Raw genomic sequence first — 22,152 nt, forward strand, 5'->3', positions numbered from 1 at the left:
TTTAGGGCCTTGCATTTATATGTCACCACCTGGTCAAGAATAAATTTGGCCTACTGTTGCTTAGTTTTTAGAGAGACCGTTTATTATTTCAATTGGTAAATATTTGACCAAAGTATAGAGGAACTGAAGCAATAAAACCATTCTAGGTCAAGTCTTTTTGATCTTGCCAGTTAAAGAGTTAGAAATGGGCGGAAACACTGCTGTCTGTAAAATTATAATTGGCGCTCTGTCATCTGCTGTTCAAGTTTCGCTTAAAGACAAGTGGTTACCTAAAGGCAGTGTTTCACGTGGTTCCAGCACTGTAAGTGTAGTGCACTGAACAAATAAGTTCTGCGCCAGAATGCATGTATTCCAAGATAATTTCGCCTGTCTTAGAGTGATATCATTCAAAGTCATCAAACTTTTTCAAATCTTAAAGCACCAATATGAAACGAAACTTTCCTCTACAATACGCAACAAAATTATTTTATTGCTGAAAACAACAACAGAGTACACAGAAATGACGAATAGGAGCACTTTTCCCGCAAACGCGAGACGGTCAGCGGTAAATGCATGAATAAACGCACTGCGAAATAGTCTACAGGTTGGCTGGATGCTGTGATGCCATTACACTGTAAACATCGAAGAGCGGACAAAAAGTGTAAAAGTGGACGAGAAACGTGTTGACGACACATGCATTGCGCAGCGGCGAAGGATATGGAAGTGGTGCAGATTTCGAGCGGAGGTATATTGTCTTCGCTTCACGTAGTTTACTTGGCTACCCATAATTGCAGTGGCAGCTATACGTGACGTTCCCAGGTCAAATGTAACTCGGCCTTATGATTAACCCAACATAGGCGCTAACGGATTCTCGAGCGAAAGGATCCCGGTGATATTTTTCAAGCTATACATTAGCATGTAGGTAACACCATGCTGATGCCGAACACGGTGGAAATTCTTCACTATAATGGTCAGCGCTGTTCTTACCAAGCGAAGCAATCGTTCCAAAGAAAGTCGAAACGTGTTCGGCGCAATCACGGAACACATGAATTCATGGGTCGAATAATTTGCTACATGCGTCGAATGTGGCATCAGTTTCCAATGGTGTTGATGATGGAATAACCGATGATTCGAGGACTACGTTGGAATAAAGTGGGATCAAGCGTGTTCTGGAGAATATTTCAGGTCGTCTCGAGGTACGGCTACCACAGATCCTTGACACTTCTACCAGAACCAAGATATCTTCAGCAGCAACCAACGGTGAACATTGCAGCGGAAGGCAAACATACAATGAATACGATACACGTCTGGAAGACATGTTGGTCGTCTGTTCAAGTGCTACATCTATGATTGAGGTGTAACTGGGGCCGATAGTCGGTAAATGTTTTTCTCCAATACGATTAAGCATTGAATATATATATATATATATATATATATATATATATATATATATTGTGAGCGCATTTTGCGCATATCGTCGTCGTCATCTGTACAAACGACTCATCATCTTGTGTGAGCGCTATTTGTGCATATGGTCGTCGTCATCTGTACATACGACTCATCATCATCTTTTGTCTCGTGCGGTGCTTCGTCTCTGACTCGGGCGACTGCTCGGAAACAAAGGCATCGCATCGGTCAACGTCTCACAAGTGGTGGAGCGTGCTTCGATTCCCACGTCCTCTTACTTTCCCGATTTCCCTGGAGCTCCGGTTCGGTCGTCGTTTGCTCTCGCCTACCAGGGTGATGGAAGAAACCAACCCATCCACCAGTGCTGCTACCACCTCTGTTCAGCCAGCTGGGCCTACCTGGACGGTGAACGCCACACACCGCGATCCTCCCGCCTTTGCCGGCCTCCGCGGTGACGACGTGGACGATTGGCTCGATCACTACAACAGTTCACTACAAAAATTCTTAAAGATTGCCTGCGGCAGATAGCACAATTCTAGTTCATGAGCTGGTCTACTCGAACAGGCGGACATTACTTCCACAAGAAATTGAAATGCATAATCGAATAATTAACAGAAATTCACTAATTAAGTTTTTAACTACTTACCTGATGGCCCATATTTCAATTTACAAATTGTAGCCGTGGAGTTCGCCAGGCGGATCCACGTGGGACGGATTCTCGAGATGACACCAGTTTCGAGATATTAATTCCCGAGCTTTGCGATGAAATGCATTAGCGTTCCAATTAGGTTCTTAACAAAACGTCGCTTTTTGCATTGAAGCTCAAAATTAACTGAAACGCCAATGCATTTCTCCGCAAAGTTCGGGAATTATTATCTCGAAACTAGTGTCATCCTGAGAATTATTTCTAAGTGGATCAGTCTTGCGAGCTTCACGGCTACAATTTGTAAATTGCAATATGTGCCATCAGGTAATTAGTTAAAAACTTAATTACAAAATTTTTGTTAATTAGTCGATTCAGCATTTCAATTTTTTGTGCAAGTAATGACCGCCTCTTCGATTAGACCAGCTCATTAACTAGAATTGGGCTATCTGCCACAGGCAACCTTAAATAAATTTTGAAAGTGTTGCTGAAACACCCTGTATAGCGGAACGTGACATACAACGCCTGTGGCACAGCCGTGCTTCTTGCCAAGCTTCTTCGCCGAAAACACCACGTCACACCATTACCTCTTCCTCATCTTTTTTAGACAACGGGACACACCGTGAAGATACGGAACGCTGGCAATATGTCTTATTTGGATTCCTTTCTGGCTCCAATACTTTAGCTTCCATTACCACTTCTTGCTACAATTGTTACTTGGTGGGTGAAAAATTAGGACATGCACTGTCAAATAGCAAGGTGCGGAACATGGCGGTGGGTGCAGGTAAAAATAATAGGGCCTCTAAATAGTAGAGATTTAAATTGTTCCCAGTGATGCGTTGAAGGATAGCCCGTTTTTGTATCGCCGTAACTCTTTTGTAAGACACGATGCACTGCAGAGTTTATCCTGGAGTGCCTTCTTTTCGGACTCCTGCCGCGTCGGCTCAACATGCACTACACGGCTATACTCCACGTACTCAGTTTCTATAGAAGCCCCAACTTTGTAAGCACACTCCTTACAAGCAGTGTGCACATTTAACACTTTAAGTAAGTACATCTAACACTAATGAGTAAGCAAATCTACATGTGATAATCTTCACATGACATAGATTCATAATATGGGCACTGTAATTTCGTAATTATCAACGACCGCCCTTCAAAATTCCATCACTGTTTCTCAAGCAACAGCTGCGGACGTACTCTGCGACGATCGCCTCGGCGATATTATCACCTCCGCGTGACGTAGGGCTGAAGCAATCAATCAATTCATCTGATCCTGTTCAGCCAGCCAATCAGCGCGCGCCTGGCGGCGATACTGTCGCCGACGCCATGTAGTCGCCGAAAATGTCGCAGAATATGTACGTCCCCTGAGCTTGGCTCTTGTGCACCTCAGGACCAGTGATACTGCACCGGAAAAGTTGCCAGACGAAATGCTAAGTACCTAACATTTTTGTTTCGGCAGCAATGATTCACTAAAAGACTTAGCCACTAAACACAAACAAAATATGCTTTATGTGCTGATTTTGACGTTGCGATATTATCAGTCAAGTACTTACATTTCACGTGCCTTCAATACGCAAAAAAATGTTTTTATGGTGTTTTGACGTCAACAGATGATGTCTGTTGCTGTTTTAAGCATGCATACCATTAGTATCAGAATCCTGGAAAATGCTTTTTTACATAAAAACAAGATAACGAATTATTATCACGTCTTTCGTCTTAATAGCGTAATGCGTTCGTAGGGTAAAATTTGTAGTACTGCGATGTTTCGTGTTTATTATTGTGGAGCAGAATGAAAAGAAACAAGGTTCTGAAAATTTGAAAAGCTTCGCTGCTTATCACCTTGTACAATTAGGCAGAGCTTCCGCCGATGTTATCCAAAAGGTCTGCATCTGCTATTATACGCTGTTTAATTGTTATTTCAGCTCTCTTACACTATACTTAGTTTATCTTCGTCTAAGGTGTGAAACAACAAGAGGAGTGCGTAGCCTGTGTGCTTTGCGATCAATGCAACTTTTAGGTAATTATGTTGGAGGCAAAATTAGGAAGGCAGCATAATTTTATAGGAAACATCATGGTTATTTCACATTAATTTTTTTTTCTTGTGATTCACTGGATCATTTTATATATAGCACTTCCAGATAGCAGTGCTGATTTGAAGAAAGTGCTGGATGGATCTGGATTTAATGCCTGGCCGATTCTCCCCGAGGAAAACGTCTTCAACTCCAGTAATTGTTCAGATTTACTTCAGCATATGAGCATTTCTTCAATTCTCGATTTGCGCGTTACAAATATGAAAATACATGCCAGCGACCCCGCATATCCTTACGCTATGACGGTGAGTTATTTATTATTTATATGAAACCTATAAATGCCAATGCTTTTAGCATGAGCACAAAACAAATGAACGGCTCTTTTTTAAGACACGTCGCATTATATGCACAAGGTTGGCAACTGCCAATCTGCGCTCAACCAAAGTAGAACATTACACTATTTCCTCCAGTATTTCCTTTGTTGTGTAGATTGCTATAATAATGTGTCACTCATTTTGGCATTAGGTTTGTGCATGTACCCAGAGATGATCTTCTACAAACACATACATACAGAAGGCAGAGTGTACATATACAATTGTGAGTACGGAGGTATACAGAAATGTAATAATTACACATACCTAAACACCAGCAGAAATCTTCCAAAAATAATACTCAAATCGTGGTGCTGAGCTGATGGCAGCCTGTTTATCGGCTGCTGCACACGATGTTCAGACAGGGTTGGCTGCTGCTAAGAATTGTAGTTGGGCCGGGCTTCCGAACCGCGTAAACCCTGGTTGCATTCCACGTCCTTCCATTGTGTAGGAGAGAAGATGAAGGGCCCCGCTTTTTAAGGACATTCTTTGGTCTGTTAAAAAAAACCCTGGTATCGTGACTCTGAAATAGTTACCTACGGACACATCCGTTTCCTCTTCAGCGCATTGTTTGTCATTATAAAGCTCTCTAATTGTTGGTGGCACTTTCTGTGCTCTCTCAACTTGGACAAATCCCCGGCCGAGTCATTAACAATTGCTGATAATTATGGGTAAGCAACAACATCCAGTCGGGTTCTTTGCAATATTTTGTTGAAATGAGTGGAAGGACTAGCCCCTGTAGTTGAATGCGAGGTGCATTTATAATTCTGTAACTGCCGGCCTTTGTGGTTGACCCTCAAGAAAAGCAAGCTACACAAAGGACTTCAGAGTGCGATCGAATCACTCTATTTTACCATTTGCCTGGGGCTGGTACAAAAATAAATGTGCCAGCTTAATTTCCTGTAGCTCCAGCAAGAAGACAACCTCTCGCGAAGTGAAATGTGCACCATTATCACTTATAATATCGTTGGAATAACCTTAAAACACCTTCATACTTTCTCAAGTACCCCCTGGGATGGCATAATGCCTTTAGCGTCGCACTGTTAAGCCTGCGGGCGCATAATCAAGTCCAAGTTACGGTGGTCACATTTGAAAGAAAGCGAAAATTCGAAAACGCAAATGTACCGTCCATTAGGTACACTCTAAGGACCTCCAGGTGGCCAAATTATTCCGCAGTATCGCATTGCGGCGTACCTTGTAATCATATCCTTATTTTGGTACAAAAAATCCCGGAAAGGTTTTTTTTTTTACATTTGTCCAATCTCTTGCATATATAGGATGTCTTGACAGCAGAATCTACCTGCATGTCCTTTCTTTACCACCACATGTGTTCGCGGAGTCGCGGTATCGTTCATTAAGTACTGGGGTGAGCAGTAGGTTGCGCAGCAAAAGATGGCTGCAGAGGACAAGTTTCTGTACGCGTAGTAGCATCTCATTTACCACGAAGGGGTGATTTCGCACACACCAAATCAGGTTCAAGACTCTCGCGAAGGCATTTGGGAAACGCCCATGAGAAAGCAACATACAGCTTCACTTCCCTGAAAATGGCGTCGTCGGATACTGCCGGTTGGAACTGCTTTTTCGTCACACAAGTCAGCAGAAGTAGGCAGACGATTTGTTCCTCATTGGACTATGTACTGCTGGTGTGGGGATCCGAAAAATGATAGAGAGCATCAGCGCCGACAGAGAGCATCAGCGACGACGTTTGCAGATCCCTTTCTGTATTCATTCGTGAAAGAATAGCAAAAAAGATTTGAACCCCAACGTGGAATCCGAAGAGGACGTCATCCAGACTTCTTAGAAAAAAGTATAGCAACTAATTGACATGCAATTAAATACTTAGAACTGCCTGGTTGGTTGGCGCAATTAAGTAGGATTGGAGGAGTGACTCCAAGCAATGAAATTGCCACCGTGTCGGCCTGCAAACGTAAATGTCCAGCGAAGGTGTATAAACACCGCACACAGTCGACCATTGTATTCACGCTGTTATTTTGGTGTCTAATTTTCGTGGTCTACCCATGCCAGTCTTAGAATGAACTCAAGGAGTTGTTAGATGGGTCTCACTTTTATATATGAAAGCCTAGTGACGTCATTAAGTATATATATATATATATATATATATATATATATATATATAAAGTTCACGTGCCCGTGACGGCTGCGGCAGAAAGGATGCTCCACATCCGCCCCATGGTTTGTGGGTGGTGGCGCTGGCTAACACTGCTGGAGTTAGTTCTAGTTGCAAAACATAAATACCCCAGAAAGTGGATGGGAAAACGGATCCGCGGTAGCTCAATGGTGAGAGCATTGCACACGTAATGCGAAGTCGTGGGTTCGTTCCCCACCTGCGGACAGTTTTTTTCATCCGTTTTCATTGCCAGTAAGTTCTCATTTCTTTAATTCAATTAGTAAGTAGAAGTCATTTCCCCTATGTTGTCCTTGGTGTCAATGGTCAATGTTTGTTGGCTTCTTATGATATGATTATATATATATATATATAGGAAATCAGAAGAATACGCTTGGCCCATTGAAAAATCCAGTTACTACTATATATATATATATATATTGTTACCGGGAAGTTTACAGAAAAGGGCGTTTCTTTGCCCTATGTACAAGGAGACTAAAAGTGGGACCGCAACAACAAGGATGGTGGGCCACAGTTTCACTTCTTTCTCTTCTTGTCGGCTCTACGCTTCAGCATCTTTGTCCGCCGGACGATTGACTCATAGCACTACCCACCGGCTGCAAAAGCCCCGACTCGGTGCAGGTGAACGGAGGCTGCATGAAAAAAATAAAACTAGCACACAAGGTACTACGGGGTGCCTGGGGCACGATAGGACTTAAAAGGGACAACGTGTACAATGTCTTTGCGGGGATGAGTAGAGGATGACGAAGGCAGTAGTGGAACGACTTCATAAGAGACATCAGTCACTTGGCGGCACACGGGACATGAACCGGCGTACTGGAAGAGCAGTTTCTCGGATAATCCCTCACGTCATGCTGGGGATCACAGAAGAACGAGGGATCCAGGGACAAAGTGGGTGTTCCTGTGGTGACTGTTGTAGCGTGACTGCTGGCGGATTTTGAACTCAGAAAGTCGAGTGCGAGCAACTTGACGTGCATGGTCGGCACGTGCAATAGTCTCTCTAGCATATTCAGATGAAGGTGACCCAGAAGGCACCAGGGTCTCCATGGGTAATGTAGGGCTTCGACCGTATAAGAGAAAAAAATGGCGAATAACCAGCGGTGTCATGCCTTGAAGTATTGTACGCGACTGCCACAAAGGGTAGTGCATCGTCCCAGTCGTGGTGGTCGGCAGACACATAGATGGCTAACATGTCGGTAAGTGTGCGGTTCAGGAGTTCTGTCAAGCCATTGGTCTGTGGGTGGTAGGCCGTAGTCAGTTTATGTAGCGTCGCGCAGGATCTTAGGATGTCATCGATCACTCTTGACAGGAACTGTCTGCCCCGACCAGTGAGCAGTTGCCTAGGAGCTCCATGCTGGAGTATGACATTATGCAGCAAGAAGTCTGCAACGTCGGTGGAACAGTTAGTGGGAAGTGCACGCACGCGTAATGGCAAACCGCTTCGCATAGTCTGTGGCAATGGAGACCCACTTGTTTCCAGAGGTGGATTGGGGAAACGGACCAAGTAAATCGGGGCCGACGGATGGAAAGGCTCGTACGGAATGTCCAGAGGCTGAAGATGGCCTGCAGGCGGCACAGACGACGTTTTACGTCGCTGACAAAGGTCGCGTATCGGCGCCCACGTAACAGTGTAACGTAACGGCGCACTGAGCACACGTAACGTGGGCTCAGTGCGGTACTCAGCCCACGTAACGTAACGGCGCACTGAGCGGGACATCCCAGGCCAATAGAAACGGCGGCGTGCGCGGTAGTATGTGCGTGACATGCCGAGACCAAAGAGAGGCATACCAACGAGAGGTACAGAGCTTCGCTGTAAACGTTGATTGATTAAACCCAGAATTTCGCAATCAACTGGGCTCCTGCTTCAGGGGTCTACAGACGAATGGTGGTGGGGGGAAGCGTTTGGAAGCCCTTCATATCAGGAAGAGGACGCGCATTTGTATTTGTCTGTAGGATATCAGCTTTCTTGCAAGCTATTTGCTGGTAAGCATCTTCGGAATGTACGTTGCGCGACGTTGATTGGCAAAATTATATATATATAACAATCAGGCAACTCCTAATATGCTTTAGTCATGCTCATGGCTCTGACTTGGACCATCCACCTTTAGCCTTTTCCTTCAGTTAGTCGCACATCCGAACCCATTCAATTGTTTTTCGATTGTTAATCTTTTTTCGCTGCGTCATTGTCATTTTTGCAGAGTCATGCTGATGACTATGACCTCTACTACCATTCCTTAGCCTTTATTTCACTTAGAAACCAGGCCAGAACCCATTACAGTGGTTTTTGACTGGTAATTGTTTTTCGGTGAGTCGTTTCGCTGAGTCATGGTAAAAGACTTCGCACCGGCCGCACGCCGAAGGAAACGACAGGAGCAAGAAATCTAGTGCATCGGTGTGCAAATCTTACCAAACGGCGGCAAAAACTTCGCAAAAGGGGCATTTTGAAACCAGCGAGGTCCATCTATACACGTTCCCAGGCGCGCCATAGCAGACGGTTGGCGATAAGAAATCGCTTGGTAAGCTCCCGCCACCGTGGCCGGAAACCGAAACAAGGCCTGCAAGGTCGTGCTGCCAATGCACCCCACACACGTAAAGGGGGGGGGGGGGGGGGGGGGCGCAGCAAGAGTGCTAAAAAGAATAATTTGAAATAGTGTTTAGATAAAATTGTTTGCTTTTTCCTAAACCAAGATTCTAAAATATTTTGCCATTTTCTGTTCATGCATAATATTCCAATTTGTAGTTTTAAATGTCTTTATATGAGTGTTTTGCCCCCCAGCCTGTGGCTATGCTGCAGGCGCCCGGCACCGCTTTTGGAACCAGCCTTCACCGCCACTCTAAGTCCACCTTGGCAATTACCTAGCCACCCATGCTGTCTGCTCGGCCACACAGCAGCCAACACATGCTTAGGGACCCAAGGTAGTAGACAAATTGTGTTGCTTAGAATGATCCTCAGTCACACAACCATCGAAACAGTGTCAATGTGAGACAACCAGCAAATTTCACCCAAGTAGCCAAAGAAAGCCTATCGCTTTAACCGAACATTTTGCGCACAGGGCTAAGGTATGAAAGACAATGGCCACCGCTTATTCTATTATATAAACGTAGTTGCAGGAAAACTAGTTCTTTGGCGTGTAATCTGGTTTCGTCGAAAATTGGGATCGAAGACAGCAAGCTGAGTAAATATCAGCATGTCCATATACCACAGCAACTGCACGCCTGATTGACAAACAAATAGTGATAACTAATCAATATACCATCGTCATATCTCATGCTATTTAGCGTACACTGATCTATTGATTTGTGCAATTATTTTACCGTGATATCTGGGCAATTTCGCAATCCTGTTGCCTTCGACATATTGGCAAAAATCTGCAATCTGTTGTGATAACGCGCTGAATATAGAAGAAATCACACAAGATAATGACACGTGTCCGACACATGTATGACAAATTATGACACGTGTAACCACAGATCAGTAAAACTGTACTGTAGGAACAAGTATCAGTTGCTTTATGCCTATATTTCAAAATTAGTTTTAGTAAGGTTCTAAGTTACATAATATTTTTATCTATATCCTTCTTACTGATAAAATTTTCAGATTGGGCCCATGACCGTTCAAGAAGAAGTGAAAACGGTGAAGAATATTGGAGAGGTAATAAACAACACTATCAAACTCTTAAACCCAGAAATTAACAGCTCAATGCTTGACCACCTAACGAAACAAATGGTGGAATTCTGCAAGAAAGTGAGTATGCAAATTTTTACTAGTTCAATAGTGATACTGACCGCTATGATCGCAAAGTGGATACTGTTGAGTATGACGCCACGACGGTTGTATTCTTACGAGGCAAAATTCAAAACGCTCGTGCCTCACGGTTCGTGTCCAGGTTAGAATACTGCCACTTGTGCAAACTCACCCGGTGTTTCTATTAAGTTATCTCTCATAAGCTGCGAGTACCTTCAGGACGTCTCACTCAATCAGGCGAATGAGTTTTAGGTGCCAGAACCGCAATATGAGTATGAGGCACGTCGCATGCAGTGGGGGTCTCTGGAATACTTTTGATCGCATGAGATTCTTGATCAGGCAACTAAATCTCAGTCCATGCGTGTTTGGCATTTCACCGCCATTAATACACGGTCATCATACTCAGAATAGAACGCGCGACCTCAAGCTCAACATCTATTGCTATAGCCAGTGGGCGGCTGGTTTGGATAATCAAGGATTCAACATTTCTATTGTTTACATCATGGGCATGCACCGTTTCTTGCAACCTGCTTAGCCAATGTTTACTATCATGCAAAACTCCCAGCCAATCCTATTTGAGACTATGTATATTCTTCATACTCTAACTGCATTTGGTAAATACTGTGTGAAATTTGTAATAAAGTTTGATCTTGCATGATAAAATAATTCAACAAAGCTCATGATGTAATAGTTCAGCGGAAATCCGCTAGGTGGAGATAAGTAATTAAAGGAAACTGAGACTTCCACCCAAATGTAGCAATTCGCTACTATGGAAACCCAACCGGGTTCCTCTAAAGAAAGCCTCGCAGTTGAAGAAAAATTCGTCCTGGTCCGGGACTCGAACCCGGGACCACCGCCTTTCCGGGGCAGCCGCTCTACCATCTGAGCTAACCAGGCGGCTAGCAGATGGCAGGGCGAAGTCGAATTTGTCGACAACTCGAAGCAAAGACAAGTGTTTGATGTAATAGTTCAGCGGAAATCCGCTAGGTGGAGATAAGTAATTAAAGGAAACTGAGACTTCCACCCAAATGTAGCAATTCGCTACTATGGAAACCCAACCGGGTTCCTCTAAAGAAAGCCTCGCAGTTGAAGAAAAATTCGTCCTGGTCCGGGACTCGAACCCGGGACCACCGCCTTTCCGGGGCAGCCGCTCTACCATCTGAGCTAACCAGGCGGCTAGCAGATGGCAGGGCGAAGTCGAATTTGTCGACAACTCGAAGCAAAGGCAAGTGTTTGATGTAATAGTTCAGCGGAAATCCGCTAGGTGGAGATAAGTAATTAAAGGAAACTGAGACTTCCACCCAAATGTAGCAATTCGCTACTATGGAAACCCAACCGGGTTCCTCTAAAGAAAGCCTCGCAGTTGAAGAAAAATTCGTCCTGGTCCGGGACTCGAACCCGGGACCACCGCCTTTCCGGGGCAGCCGCTCTACCATCTGAGCTAACCAGGCGGCTAGCAGATGGCAGGGCGAAGTCGAATTTGTCGACCACTCGAAGCAAAGGCAAGTGTTTGATGTAATAGTTCAGCGGAAATCCGCTAGGTGGAGATAAGTAATTAAATGAAACTGAGACTTCCGCGGATTTCCGCTGAACTATTACATCAAACACTTGCCTTTGCTTCGAGTTGTCGACAAATTCGACTTCGCCCTGCCATCTGCTAGCCGCCTGGTTAGCTCAGATGGTAGAGCGGCTGCCCCGGAAAGGCGGTGGTCCCGGGTTCGAGTCCCAGACCAGGACGAATTTTTCTTCAACTGCGAGGCTTTCTTTAGAGGAACCCGGTTGGGTTTCCATAGTAGCGAATTGCTACATTTGGGTGGAAGTCTCAGTTTCCTTTAATTACTTATCTCCACCTAGCGGATTTCCGCTGAACTATTACATCAAACACTTGCCTTTGCTTCGAGTTGTCGACAAATTCGACTTCGCCCTGCCATCTGCTAGCCGCCTGGTTAGCTCAGATGGTAGAGCGGCTGCCCCGGAAAGGCGGTGGTCCCGGGTTCGAGTCCCGGACCAGGACGAATTTTTCTTCAACTGCGAGGCTTTCTTTAGAGGAACCCGGTTGGGTTTCCATAGTAGCGAATTGCTACATTTGGGTGGAAGTCTCAGTTTCCTTTAATTACTTATCTCCACCTAGCGGATTTCCGCTGAACTATTACATCAAACACTTGCCTTTGCTTCGAGTTGTCGACAAATTCGACTTCGCCCTGCCATCTGCTAGCCGCCTGGTTAGCTCAGATGGTAGAGCGGCTGCCCCGGAAAGGCGGTGGTCCCGGGTTCGAGTCCCGGACCAGGACGAATTTTTCTTCAACTGCGAGGCTTTCTTTAGAGGAACCCGGTTGGGTTTCCATAGTAGCGAATTGCTACATTTGGGTGGAAGTCTCAGTTTCCTTTAACAAAGCTCATGGTATCTCTTATGAAAATGAAGAAATCTCTTGAGAAGGATGAAGAAGACAAGATGGAAGGAAATACGGGTCCCGGTGGTGGTTGGGGTAAAGAGGCTCTGGTGTGTTGCGACGCAGACACGCCATAACGAACATTGTCACATGGTGTTTCTGCTGTAGCAACGCAGTGGCGAGTGTACTCAGTACATAGCTGGGAAGTGGTAAGAAGAAGCATGCCGAAAGGCAAGGTTTGTTTTCCTCCACGGACAATACAGAAGACACAGTAGCCAGTGGTGTCGTGGCGCTAGGTATACACTAATGTGAGAAAGGGTCGCACAGTCTCCCAGTCCCGATCATGAGAAGAAAGGTATCAAGAGGCGGTATAAATACTTGTGCGATTCAGGTGCTTGGTAAGGGCGATCGTTCTAGGGTGGTAGGCAGTCGTAAGCATCTGTGTGGTGGCTGAAGAGCCAGGTAAGTCTTAAATTACCTAAAACAAAATAAAGCGACAGCGGTCGGTAAGCAGTGACGGGATCACAGTGATTGAAAATACGTCTTGCATCAAGAATTCAGTGACGTTCGAAGCATATCTGGAAGGATGAGGTCTTTCTATAACGTGAGGCGTAGAATATACTATATATCAATTCATTGCCAGCGGTGTAGAGTTGGAAGAGTCCGAAGAAGCTCGAGACCAACAGGAAAGATTGCTTGCTTGGTATGTCAGTACGCTGAAAGTGCCCAGCATGAGGAACAGCTGACTTTTTCCGTCGTAGAAAAAGCTTGAAGGGAGCTACTAACGACGTTCAGTGTGGTAGAGACTGTGGCAGAGAAAGTTTCCCCGGTCCTGAAACACTTAGGCAGACAGCTGTGGTTACATCGAGCAGTTGCTCGGGTAAAGTCCACCAGATATGATGTAAATGACGATAATTAGCTCTCGCCCGTTGAGGTTCATGTTCCAGTAATATAAGATGTCATGCAAAGTAACAAAGATACATATTGTGAAAGGCCGATGAAGAAGACAGTAAATATTTCTCCGTAAACGAAGACGCTCATGATCTTTGCCAGCTAACTACCCTTAAGTCAGCCGATACAGTCAGTGTAAATATTCTGCATATATACTCGTATTTCGCGCTTCTCCTTTCTCCGCACGATATTTGATGGAGGTTCCGGGCTCAAGAGCAAGACTGTTTTATGCAGCGGCGGATGCTTGCCTGCGTCTTCAATACCAGTTCAGGGTGAGAATGCTTCAGGCGCGTTGCCACCCTCGCCCACCGTGATTCTGGCACAACCGCGCGACCAAGAATCTTCTCCACCAGTGATAACTGTCTGAACGGGCGAGCGCAAGCAATCACAGGGACCACACCATCATGGTAGGTAAATGTATATTTTATCTCGCGGGAACGGCACCCATCTGGTCTGAGACCCACAAGGAGAAACTCGCAAGCTGGAAAGCGTGTAAACAAAAGCTGAAGCATTTGATTGGCAAACATGCTGGACATCATCGCGCCACCCAAAAAGACCTCAATTTGCGTGTCCAGACACTCACAGAGTTCCACATTACGTACGTCCAGAACGTGGTCACTGTGTGCCGCAATGTAGATCCGGGGGTGTCCGAAGCTTATGCGGTGGCGGATGTTCTTATTGCATAGCAGATGATGCCTCTCACCTCTCTGTTTTATTAAGATAGAAATTATATAGACACTCGAAGCGCTATTCTGCCGTCGGCGTCGCCGCCGTCACCGTGAGGCTGGGTATAAAGTCCAACGGTGATAAAATCGTCGCCGAGCGCTGTACGCTGTGTACGAGGGGAGCCGGCAATCGTGGCTCAATGTAGCAAACGCGAGGGAGGAAAGCAGGCCGGAAGCGCGCGGTCGTCATTCGTGCACGCGATGCACAGGGGCGGGGCGACGGAAATGGGGAGGAGGGGGGGGGGGGGGGTAGGGGGCGGTGCGTTCTGCTCCGTCTGCTGCTGCTAAAGCCGCGCCGTATCTTGAAAGGGATACGCGATGCGGGCGAAGTGCGCACCCGCGCGAGCCTCATCTTCAAAGCGATCTGTGATGGGGACAAAGTGCATACGCCGAGTGCCGGTAGCTTTGTACGCGCTCTGCTTTCGACGTTTAGTTCGCGTTGAAGCGAGACGAGACACAGCGCAACGATCAATTCAGCCGCTGCTGCTGGCGCGCTTTCCCACTCCGGCGTTTTCAGAGCGATTTTCCGCGTAATCGAGCGAGATGTGTTCGTGTATACCTGTTCGCTCGTGACACCGTGCAGGTCTATTTAGTTAGTAGGTGAATGTTTACCGCTGAATACGGCCAATTAAACTAATAACCTTGCTTCATATATCTCCCTACTAATTTGCTATTGCAATCGATGCTTCGCCATTCTGGTGAAACTGCGACTTTATTAAAAGATTCCTCCACTGTGGAAGCCCTCTATGCCGAATACCGGCGATTTGAAGAGCCAAGAGCCTCGGCTCGGCTTCCGCGAGATCATTCGACAATAGCCCACTATACGGTAGCTCTGGAACGTCTGGCTACGGCCACGACATGTACTGTATGTTCCCGCGGGTTTTGATTAGTAGGGATCGTCAACAGAGGAATTAGAGTGCAAATCGGAACAGCAGCCACACCCCCAGGAGCTGCATCCGCCAGTTTTCCGAAGGAAAGGCCGCGGAAAACGCCGCGGAATATGCCGGGCGTAGGTCGCGGACGGGGAACGGCGTGGTGGCCGTGAACGAGAAGGTGAACGAGAAGGCGAGCGGTTGTATTGGGCGGCGTTCCTAGTGTTCTCAGCAAACGTTTCTGGTTCAGCTCGGGACGGTACCTGGTGTTGACTTCGGGGTGGATAGCGGAAGCTGGAGAAGCGTGGTCGGGAACTCGAGGGCCAAGAACTTCGGCAGTACCGTGAAATGTGTCCAACGGAAGCAAGTGTGTACGGAAGCAAATTGGCTTATTGTCCGGCATCCTCCACGCATTCGGATCGCGAAAATTCGGAGTGGGATAATGGCGTTGGATAAGGTCAAAGGTGGCCGAAGGGTAAAGGTCAGGGCGGTTGACCGAGCAGATGTTTTCAAGGCTCACGTTTGCGAGTTCTTGACGAACAACGGATTGTACAAGTGAAAGGGAGGGTTGGGTAACACTGGGCTTCCCTCGCATGAAATGTGCGGGCGATGCGGCTTCGATTTCGCACCGAACGATTCGGGTGATAGTCTCCGACGTGGAAGGCTGTGTCGTCATACGAACGTTCTCACACATAGATGCCGCTGCCGTGTTCGGGAGGCGGGAGAAGTGGTGGGCAATACGTCGGCTTTTAGCATCTTCGAAGCGTCAGCATTCAGTAAGAATATCGGGGGCTGTCGAAGAGTTGTTAAATAGGATCAGTTGAGACGCATGGTCAGCGATTCCTACCAGCACGTGCGCGACCTTATCAGCTTCTGTCATCTTGGCGTCAACTTTTCGGTAAAGGGCCAGTACATCCTGAATGTACGTCAGGTACGACTCGGTAGACGTCTGCACACCCGAGGAAAGTTCTTTCTTGGCGGCACACTGGCAGCCTGCAGGTTGGCGAAACAACTCCCGAAGTTTAGTCTTACATATACGCTCCAGCTTGCGATGGCGTCTTCATTGTTATCGAACCAGGCCTTCGTAGTTCGCTTCAGATAAAATAAGACGTAATATGGGACCCGAGCATCAAGGTCGTGTCCCATCTTTAATGTGCGCTGACGCATTCATAGAGGCGAATCCACTCGTCCACGTCGTCGCCATCAGTGCCGGAAAAGGTCCCAGGGTCACGGGTGGAGCTAGGATTGCGGCTAGCATGGCGGCTGCCGGTGACGCAGTTTCACCGCCTGTAGACATGCCGAGTGTGGCAACTTGGAGGCCGCTGCGGAGCTTCGTCTTGTGTTAGACCCCCAGCTCTTCCACCAAGATGTTAAGGGGAAGCAACACAACAGGAACACGTATTTACAATATATTGACACGTGTACTTGTTTACCTTTCACCGGTCACCGCTTTTCACCGGCTAACAAATGTTAAACGTTATCGCTCGGCGCAGGACGCGCCTGCATCGATGCTTCTATCTGTTGTATGCTGTCACCGATGCTTGTGTAATCTGATTGTATGAGCGACGCGAATTGTCTAGTGCTTTCTGGAAGACAAGCGGGCACCAGGGATTACTCTAGAATCTTCGATGAGTCATCTATAAAAGCCGAGGCGTTTCGCCGCTGATCAGAATTCAACGATCGCCGACTGCGCTCGCCGCAATCGCTGTGCTTCGAGTGTAGCTTGCTTTTGTGGGCACAGGTTCGCCCAATAAAGAAACAGTTTCGTCATACACAGTTTTATGACTCTTTTCTTCACTGTCACTATACTACGTGACAATATTTCCAAGACGATTTCCAGCCCCGCTTTAAAGGGTCTGTATGATTGACTCACAGTGGCTGAATCGGTTAGCGTGGTGGTCTCGCAACCCGGAGGTCGACGAGCAATTTTTGTTTTCGGTGGATTGGTTTTTTTTGTACGCCAACAGCAACGCCAACACCAACACCGACGCCGAAACTAGTGAGGCAATACAAGCTTCGCTTAAAAACCTCGTACTGCTTACGAGCCACAAACACACGGCCTGACTGAGCTTATCCACCGAACCCTTACTGACAGGCTTTCTATGCATGTATCCACTGACTTTCGCGACTGTCGTTCGTGATTGTCGTTCACTGACTGTCGCGACTGTTGTATCGCGATTGTAGTTATTTACCTTTGCCTACATTTGTTCTCGCCACGATACTGCAGAGCTTTCTCCATTCTTCAGCTTCCTTGGCCACAATCCATAGACCTTTCGACACAGTTCTGCCTGCTATTCTGAATTCCACGTGGGAGTACGCCCGTGAAATCATGCTCAATACACAACAAGCGCGCCATATTGCCTGATGTCGACTTGCGGACTCGCTGGTTCTTCCTTGGTCCCCGTCGTGGCGCGTTGGCCTCTCGGAAATGTCACTTTCACGTTATTCTTGTCCTTACCGCTTCTTGCGTCAATTACCCGTCATCACGTACGAAATCGCCAGTCTCGACCAACCTTGGCTCAGCCTCGAGCGCTTCGACGTAGTCCACTTTGTGCGTCTCAAGCCGTATCATTCAACCGCCTATTAACCGGCACCGAGTAGGTGCTTCAGCTGCCGGGAGTCATACGACCGGCTGGTGAAGAATGCATCAAAATTTAGTCCGAAGAAGACGACTCTCTTGGACTTCACGAGTCCAAGAGAGTCCGCGTTGTCCGGCACTACATCCTTTTAAATTTTCTATGAATATATTACGTGCTTCTCTTTTCGCCCATAACTGTTAGTTTTGTTGAGTACGCAGGGTGACCAGATCTTTTGGGGCCGCGGATTGAGTCGATTTGGCACGAAGCCAAATGAAACGACACACAACTGTCAAGTTGTCATTTTGTTTAATAGCTCAGAGCAAAAAAAGAAAAAAACGAGAGGGGGAAAAGAAGAGTTGTTTTCAAAAGGTGAAACGGCGACGGCGCACCAACGGATACATGGCGCAACCTAGTGACTGGCCATTACACTACTGGCGCTCCCCCTTAAAGGACTGTCATTAAGCCAAAACTCTTGATGCCCAAACATTCACAGTGCTTGAGAGTAATTTTTCCATTTAAGGCCTTAGTGAAGAGGTTGGCACAGTTGTAACTTTCCCTCTGCGACCTTTTCTCTCAAGAAATAATACTTGAGATCAATGTGTTTGCTCCTATCTGAGGTAACTTGGTTTTTCGCAAGTGCAATTGCACCCTGTTCGTCAGCCATTAAAATGTGTGGTTCGTGCATGAATTCGTGCGCATTATGTTCCTTCATGAAACTTTGGAGCCACATCACTTCCTTTGTAGCATGTCACATTGCTACATATTCCGCTTCGACAGTTAACAGTGAAGTGCTTTGCTGCTTCCTACTACTCCAGGAAATCGCAGCACCAGCTAGTGTGAACACATACCCGCTGAATGACTTCCTGTCAGCCTTGTATGCTTGTATGCACTTCCTAGTTCTCTGGTAGACTAGTGCATAATTCTTTGTCTGTTTCAGATAGGGAAGAATGTGCCTTAAGCCACTCCAATGGTTTTCTGTGGGATGTTCATTGAACCTTCCACTTGTGAGTATCCACATGCAACCAACCGTGCCTTGTATTGCTCTAGGTCACCATTTTCGTCGTACTTCTTGCGGAACACCCCCTTGCATTTTACGACTTGTCTGTCTTTCGGTCATGGCACTAGCTCCCATGTATTGGAAGCTCCGAGGCTGTCCAGTTCACTCTGTATAGCTGCTTTCCATTCCTCCTTGTCTCGTGCAGATAATGCTTCGTGTAGAGTTCCTGGATCTCTTTGGCTGTTTTGCTTAGCTATGCAGCAGCCGTGACATTCACTATGACGTTGTTTCTTGTTTGCTAGTCTTTCCGACCGTCGTAGTGCTTGTGTACCACAGTCTGTCACGCTGGACAGTCGCTGCGTAGCTCCTTCGTCCTGTGTAGTTGCCTCGTCTTGATCAGCTGATGAGCCAACTTATTCAGCACAGTTGTAATCAGTATCATTGCGATCTGAACTACTAATATCATGTAGCTCGCTCAAGCTGTCTTCAAGTTGTAACGTGATCGTGCAATAAGTGTCGCTATGTGCTGCAGTCTTGCTACTTGCAACGTGGGTAAGCTTGCATGGGAAGGACTATTCTTCAAAGGTAACGTGCCGACTTACAAAGAAGCGATCTTCCTTCTGGTTCCACAGCTTGTATACCTTTACTCCTTCTGGGTAGCCGACCAGTATGCACTCCTCGGCTTTCGGGTCCAACTTGCTCCCCTTGCACCATCTGTTTAGCCCACTCCATGCTCTGCACTTAAACACTGTTAGGTGGTCCAGTTTCACTTCTTCCCCTGTCCACAGAGCTTCTTGTGACTCTCCTCCAACCGCCTTCGATGGGCACATGTTTCTGATGTAACTCCCAGTGACAACGGTGTCAGCCCAGAGCTTTTTGGTGACACCTGATTCCATGAGAAGGCACCTCGTCATGTCAAGCAATGTTTGGTTTATTCTCTCTGCGACTCCATTCCGCTCAGGCGCGCCAGGAATGGTCAGTTGGTGCCTTATGTCATGCTTGGCCAGGTACTCGTTGAACTCTTTGCTTGTGTACTCTCCTCTATTGTCACTACGCAAGGTCTTCACCTTCGTGTTGTTCAGATTTTCCGCCATGCGTCTGTACTGGTCAAACTTATGAAGCACTTCACTTTTGGCCTTCATGGGGTACACCACCGCGTATCTTGACCCACATCCGTACCCACAGCCATCTGTGCCCACAGCCATCGTACCCACAGCCATCTGTGAAGGTTACAAAGTAACTTGAGCCCCCTTTGGTCGTTGGTGTGATCTTTCCAACCACATCTGTATGTACCAGTTCCAGTGGAGTCTTAGCCTGCGTTGCCTCACCCTTTGGGAAACTGTTTCGCCTTAGCTTTCCCAGACAGCTAATGTCACATTTGTCCTTCACAGGGTCTTCGCTAGCTCCACAGAGGCGTCGAACAGCATCCTGGTGAAGGTTCCCAAGTCGTCTGTGCCAGAAGGCTGTGTCTTTTGTCTTTGCCATCTTCGTCGACATTATCTCTTCCTTGAGAAAGTGCAGCCTTCCTTCTCGAGTTGCCGTAACGATTAGCTCACTGGTGTCCTTTTCAACTTCGGCTTTGCCCCCGGCGAACGTCACGTGCAAACCTAGCTCTTAAATTCTTCCGACTGGTTGCCGTTCAAGTCGGGCACGTAAAGGACGTCTTCTAGCGTGATGAATGACCCACCGCACTCTTCAGATAGTTGAATCCGAACTCTTCGTTTCCCCATGACACTCATGGATTCTTTGTTTGCAGTTTCTACTCCTGGCTCGCATGGCTTGAAGAAAGTGACTTTCGCCTTGTGCGATGCCATATGATCTGTAGCACCGCTATCAAGATGCCACACAGGAGGAGGCGCGGTTATCACAATTTTGGCACATAAAGACATCAGTGTTGCAATCTTTGCCTGTGATGAGTTTCTCTTTTTCTGATCATCTCCTTCGTCTTGAAACTGGTCACAATCTCTGGCTATATGGCCAATTTTGCCACAAGCAAGGCATCGCACCTTCTTTTGCATACTTAAGGTGCATTGACGAAACTTATCGTCCTTCTTGACAGTGAGTTGATGATGCACCTTCTCATTGGGTTGCTTGCTCTCAGTCCTTAATCGAGGTTTAGTGATCAGGGCCCTTGTCTGACTCTCTTCGTCGCTTAAGCGATCTTCGTCTCGACGCAACTTTCTCTTTTCTTCGATCAGCAGCCTTGTCTTCACTGCTTTTGTCGTGAGGGTTTGTTCGTCCTGCTCCAAATTCAGAATGAGCGGTTCGTCTGTGTCAGGAAGCCCCATTAGCGTCACTAATGCAGCCTCTCTGTCTGTAAATGCATAGCCTGCATTTGACAACTTCCTGTGCAGCACCTTCAATATACCTAGGTAATCTCGCATTAACTCGTCTCTCTTAATTTTTACGTTGAAAAAATCGCGCATCAGCTGGAGTATATATGCAAGAGTCCAAGCTTTCAGTGCATTTTGTGCAGCGTATTCCAGGCTTCTTTTGCAGTTCTGCAAGTCCCGATGCCATCCAGGTAGTTGTCCTCGACGATAAGGAAGATAAAGGTCAGGGCCTTGTCGTCAGTCTGCTTTTCTCGCTGATTCATTTCTCTATTCGAGAATCCAGGGTCCATCGCTTTCCAGCATCCCTTCTGTACGAGAGCTGCTCTTGCCCTTATCGACCATCTGTGAAAGTTATCTGATGACAACTTCGGCAGTCTCAACGGTCTAATGCCGACATGTACGCTGATCCTCGAACGTAAGGAGGACAACACACTTCTTTTTCGGAACGGTTTCTCAATTAGCGTACGCGAAAACGATTTGTCGCTCACTTCTTTCCGAACAATTTCGCCACTACCATCCACTGAAAAGATTTTGTCAGTCACTTCTTCCTAACAGTTCTGCCGTACTCACGCCGGACGTGTCCACGCGTCTTCCGTTCACATCCAAGATGCAGCCTGCAGCAACGGCAGCGTCCCGTGACGGTCCATCTTTCTCACGAAAAAAATACGCACTTCTCGCGTTTCTTCACGGGCACACATCGCTTGTCAGTCACTTCTTCCTGACAGTTTCACGATTCTCACGCCTGTATAAACTTCTGAAAACTTCGGCACGACGTAGTGACGGCGGCGTAGCTTGACTTTTCTGCGTCAACGTGGTCGCACTTTATCACTCAACCAAGGCAATCCGTCTCATTTCTTTAAAAAAATGTACATGCGTCGTCCTGGGCCTGTTGGTTTTGTTGAGTACGCAGGGTCACCAGATCTTATAGGGGCGCGGATTGAGTAGATTTGGCACGAAGACAAATGAAACCACACAGAACTG

At 46.8% G+C, this 22,152-nt stretch overlaps 1 protein-coding gene and 5 non-coding genes across 9 annotated transcripts in view; 3 read left to right on the plus strand and 3 right to left on the minus strand.

Annotated features, from left to right (window-relative positions):
• LOC119433758 (neprilysin-1-like) overlaps positions 1 to 22,152 on the plus strand; it is a 741,141-nt gene that overhangs the window by 189,533 nt on the left and 529,456 nt on the right. For all 4 annotated transcript variants that reach the window (XM_049659302.1, XM_049659303.1, XM_049659301.1 and 1 more), the window contains exons 6-7: positions 4,162 to 4,367; positions 10,178 to 10,324. In XM_049659302.1, the coding sequence (XP_049515259.1) occupies positions 4,162 to 4,367; positions 10,178 to 10,324 (353 nt within the window). The remainder of the gene's footprint in view (positions 1 to 4,161; positions 4,368 to 10,177; positions 10,325 to 22,152) is intronic.
• On the minus strand, positions 11,147 to 11,221 carry Trnas-gga (transfer RNA serine (anticodon GGA)). The gene has a single exon. It is a non-coding gene; the product is annotated as a tRNA-Ser (tRNA).
• On the minus strand, positions 11,424 to 11,498 carry Trnas-gga (transfer RNA serine (anticodon GGA)). Its single transcript has one exon. It is a non-coding gene; the product is annotated as a tRNA-Ser (tRNA).
• On the minus strand, positions 11,701 to 11,775 carry Trnas-gga (transfer RNA serine (anticodon GGA)). The gene has a single exon. It is a non-coding gene; the product is annotated as a tRNA-Ser (tRNA).
• Positions 12,265 to 12,339, plus strand: Trnas-gga (transfer RNA serine (anticodon GGA)). The gene has a single exon. It is a non-coding gene; the product is annotated as a tRNA-Ser (tRNA).
• Positions 12,542 to 12,616, plus strand: Trnas-gga (transfer RNA serine (anticodon GGA)). The gene has a single exon. It is a non-coding gene; the product is annotated as a tRNA-Ser (tRNA).

The sequence above is a fragment of the Dermacentor silvarum genome, chromosome 11, assembly GCF_013339745.2.
Source record: "Dermacentor silvarum isolate Dsil-2018 chromosome 11, BIME_Dsil_1.4, whole genome shotgun sequence".
Taxonomy (NCBI): Eukaryota; Metazoa; Arthropoda; class Arachnida; order Ixodida; family Ixodidae; genus Dermacentor; species Dermacentor silvarum.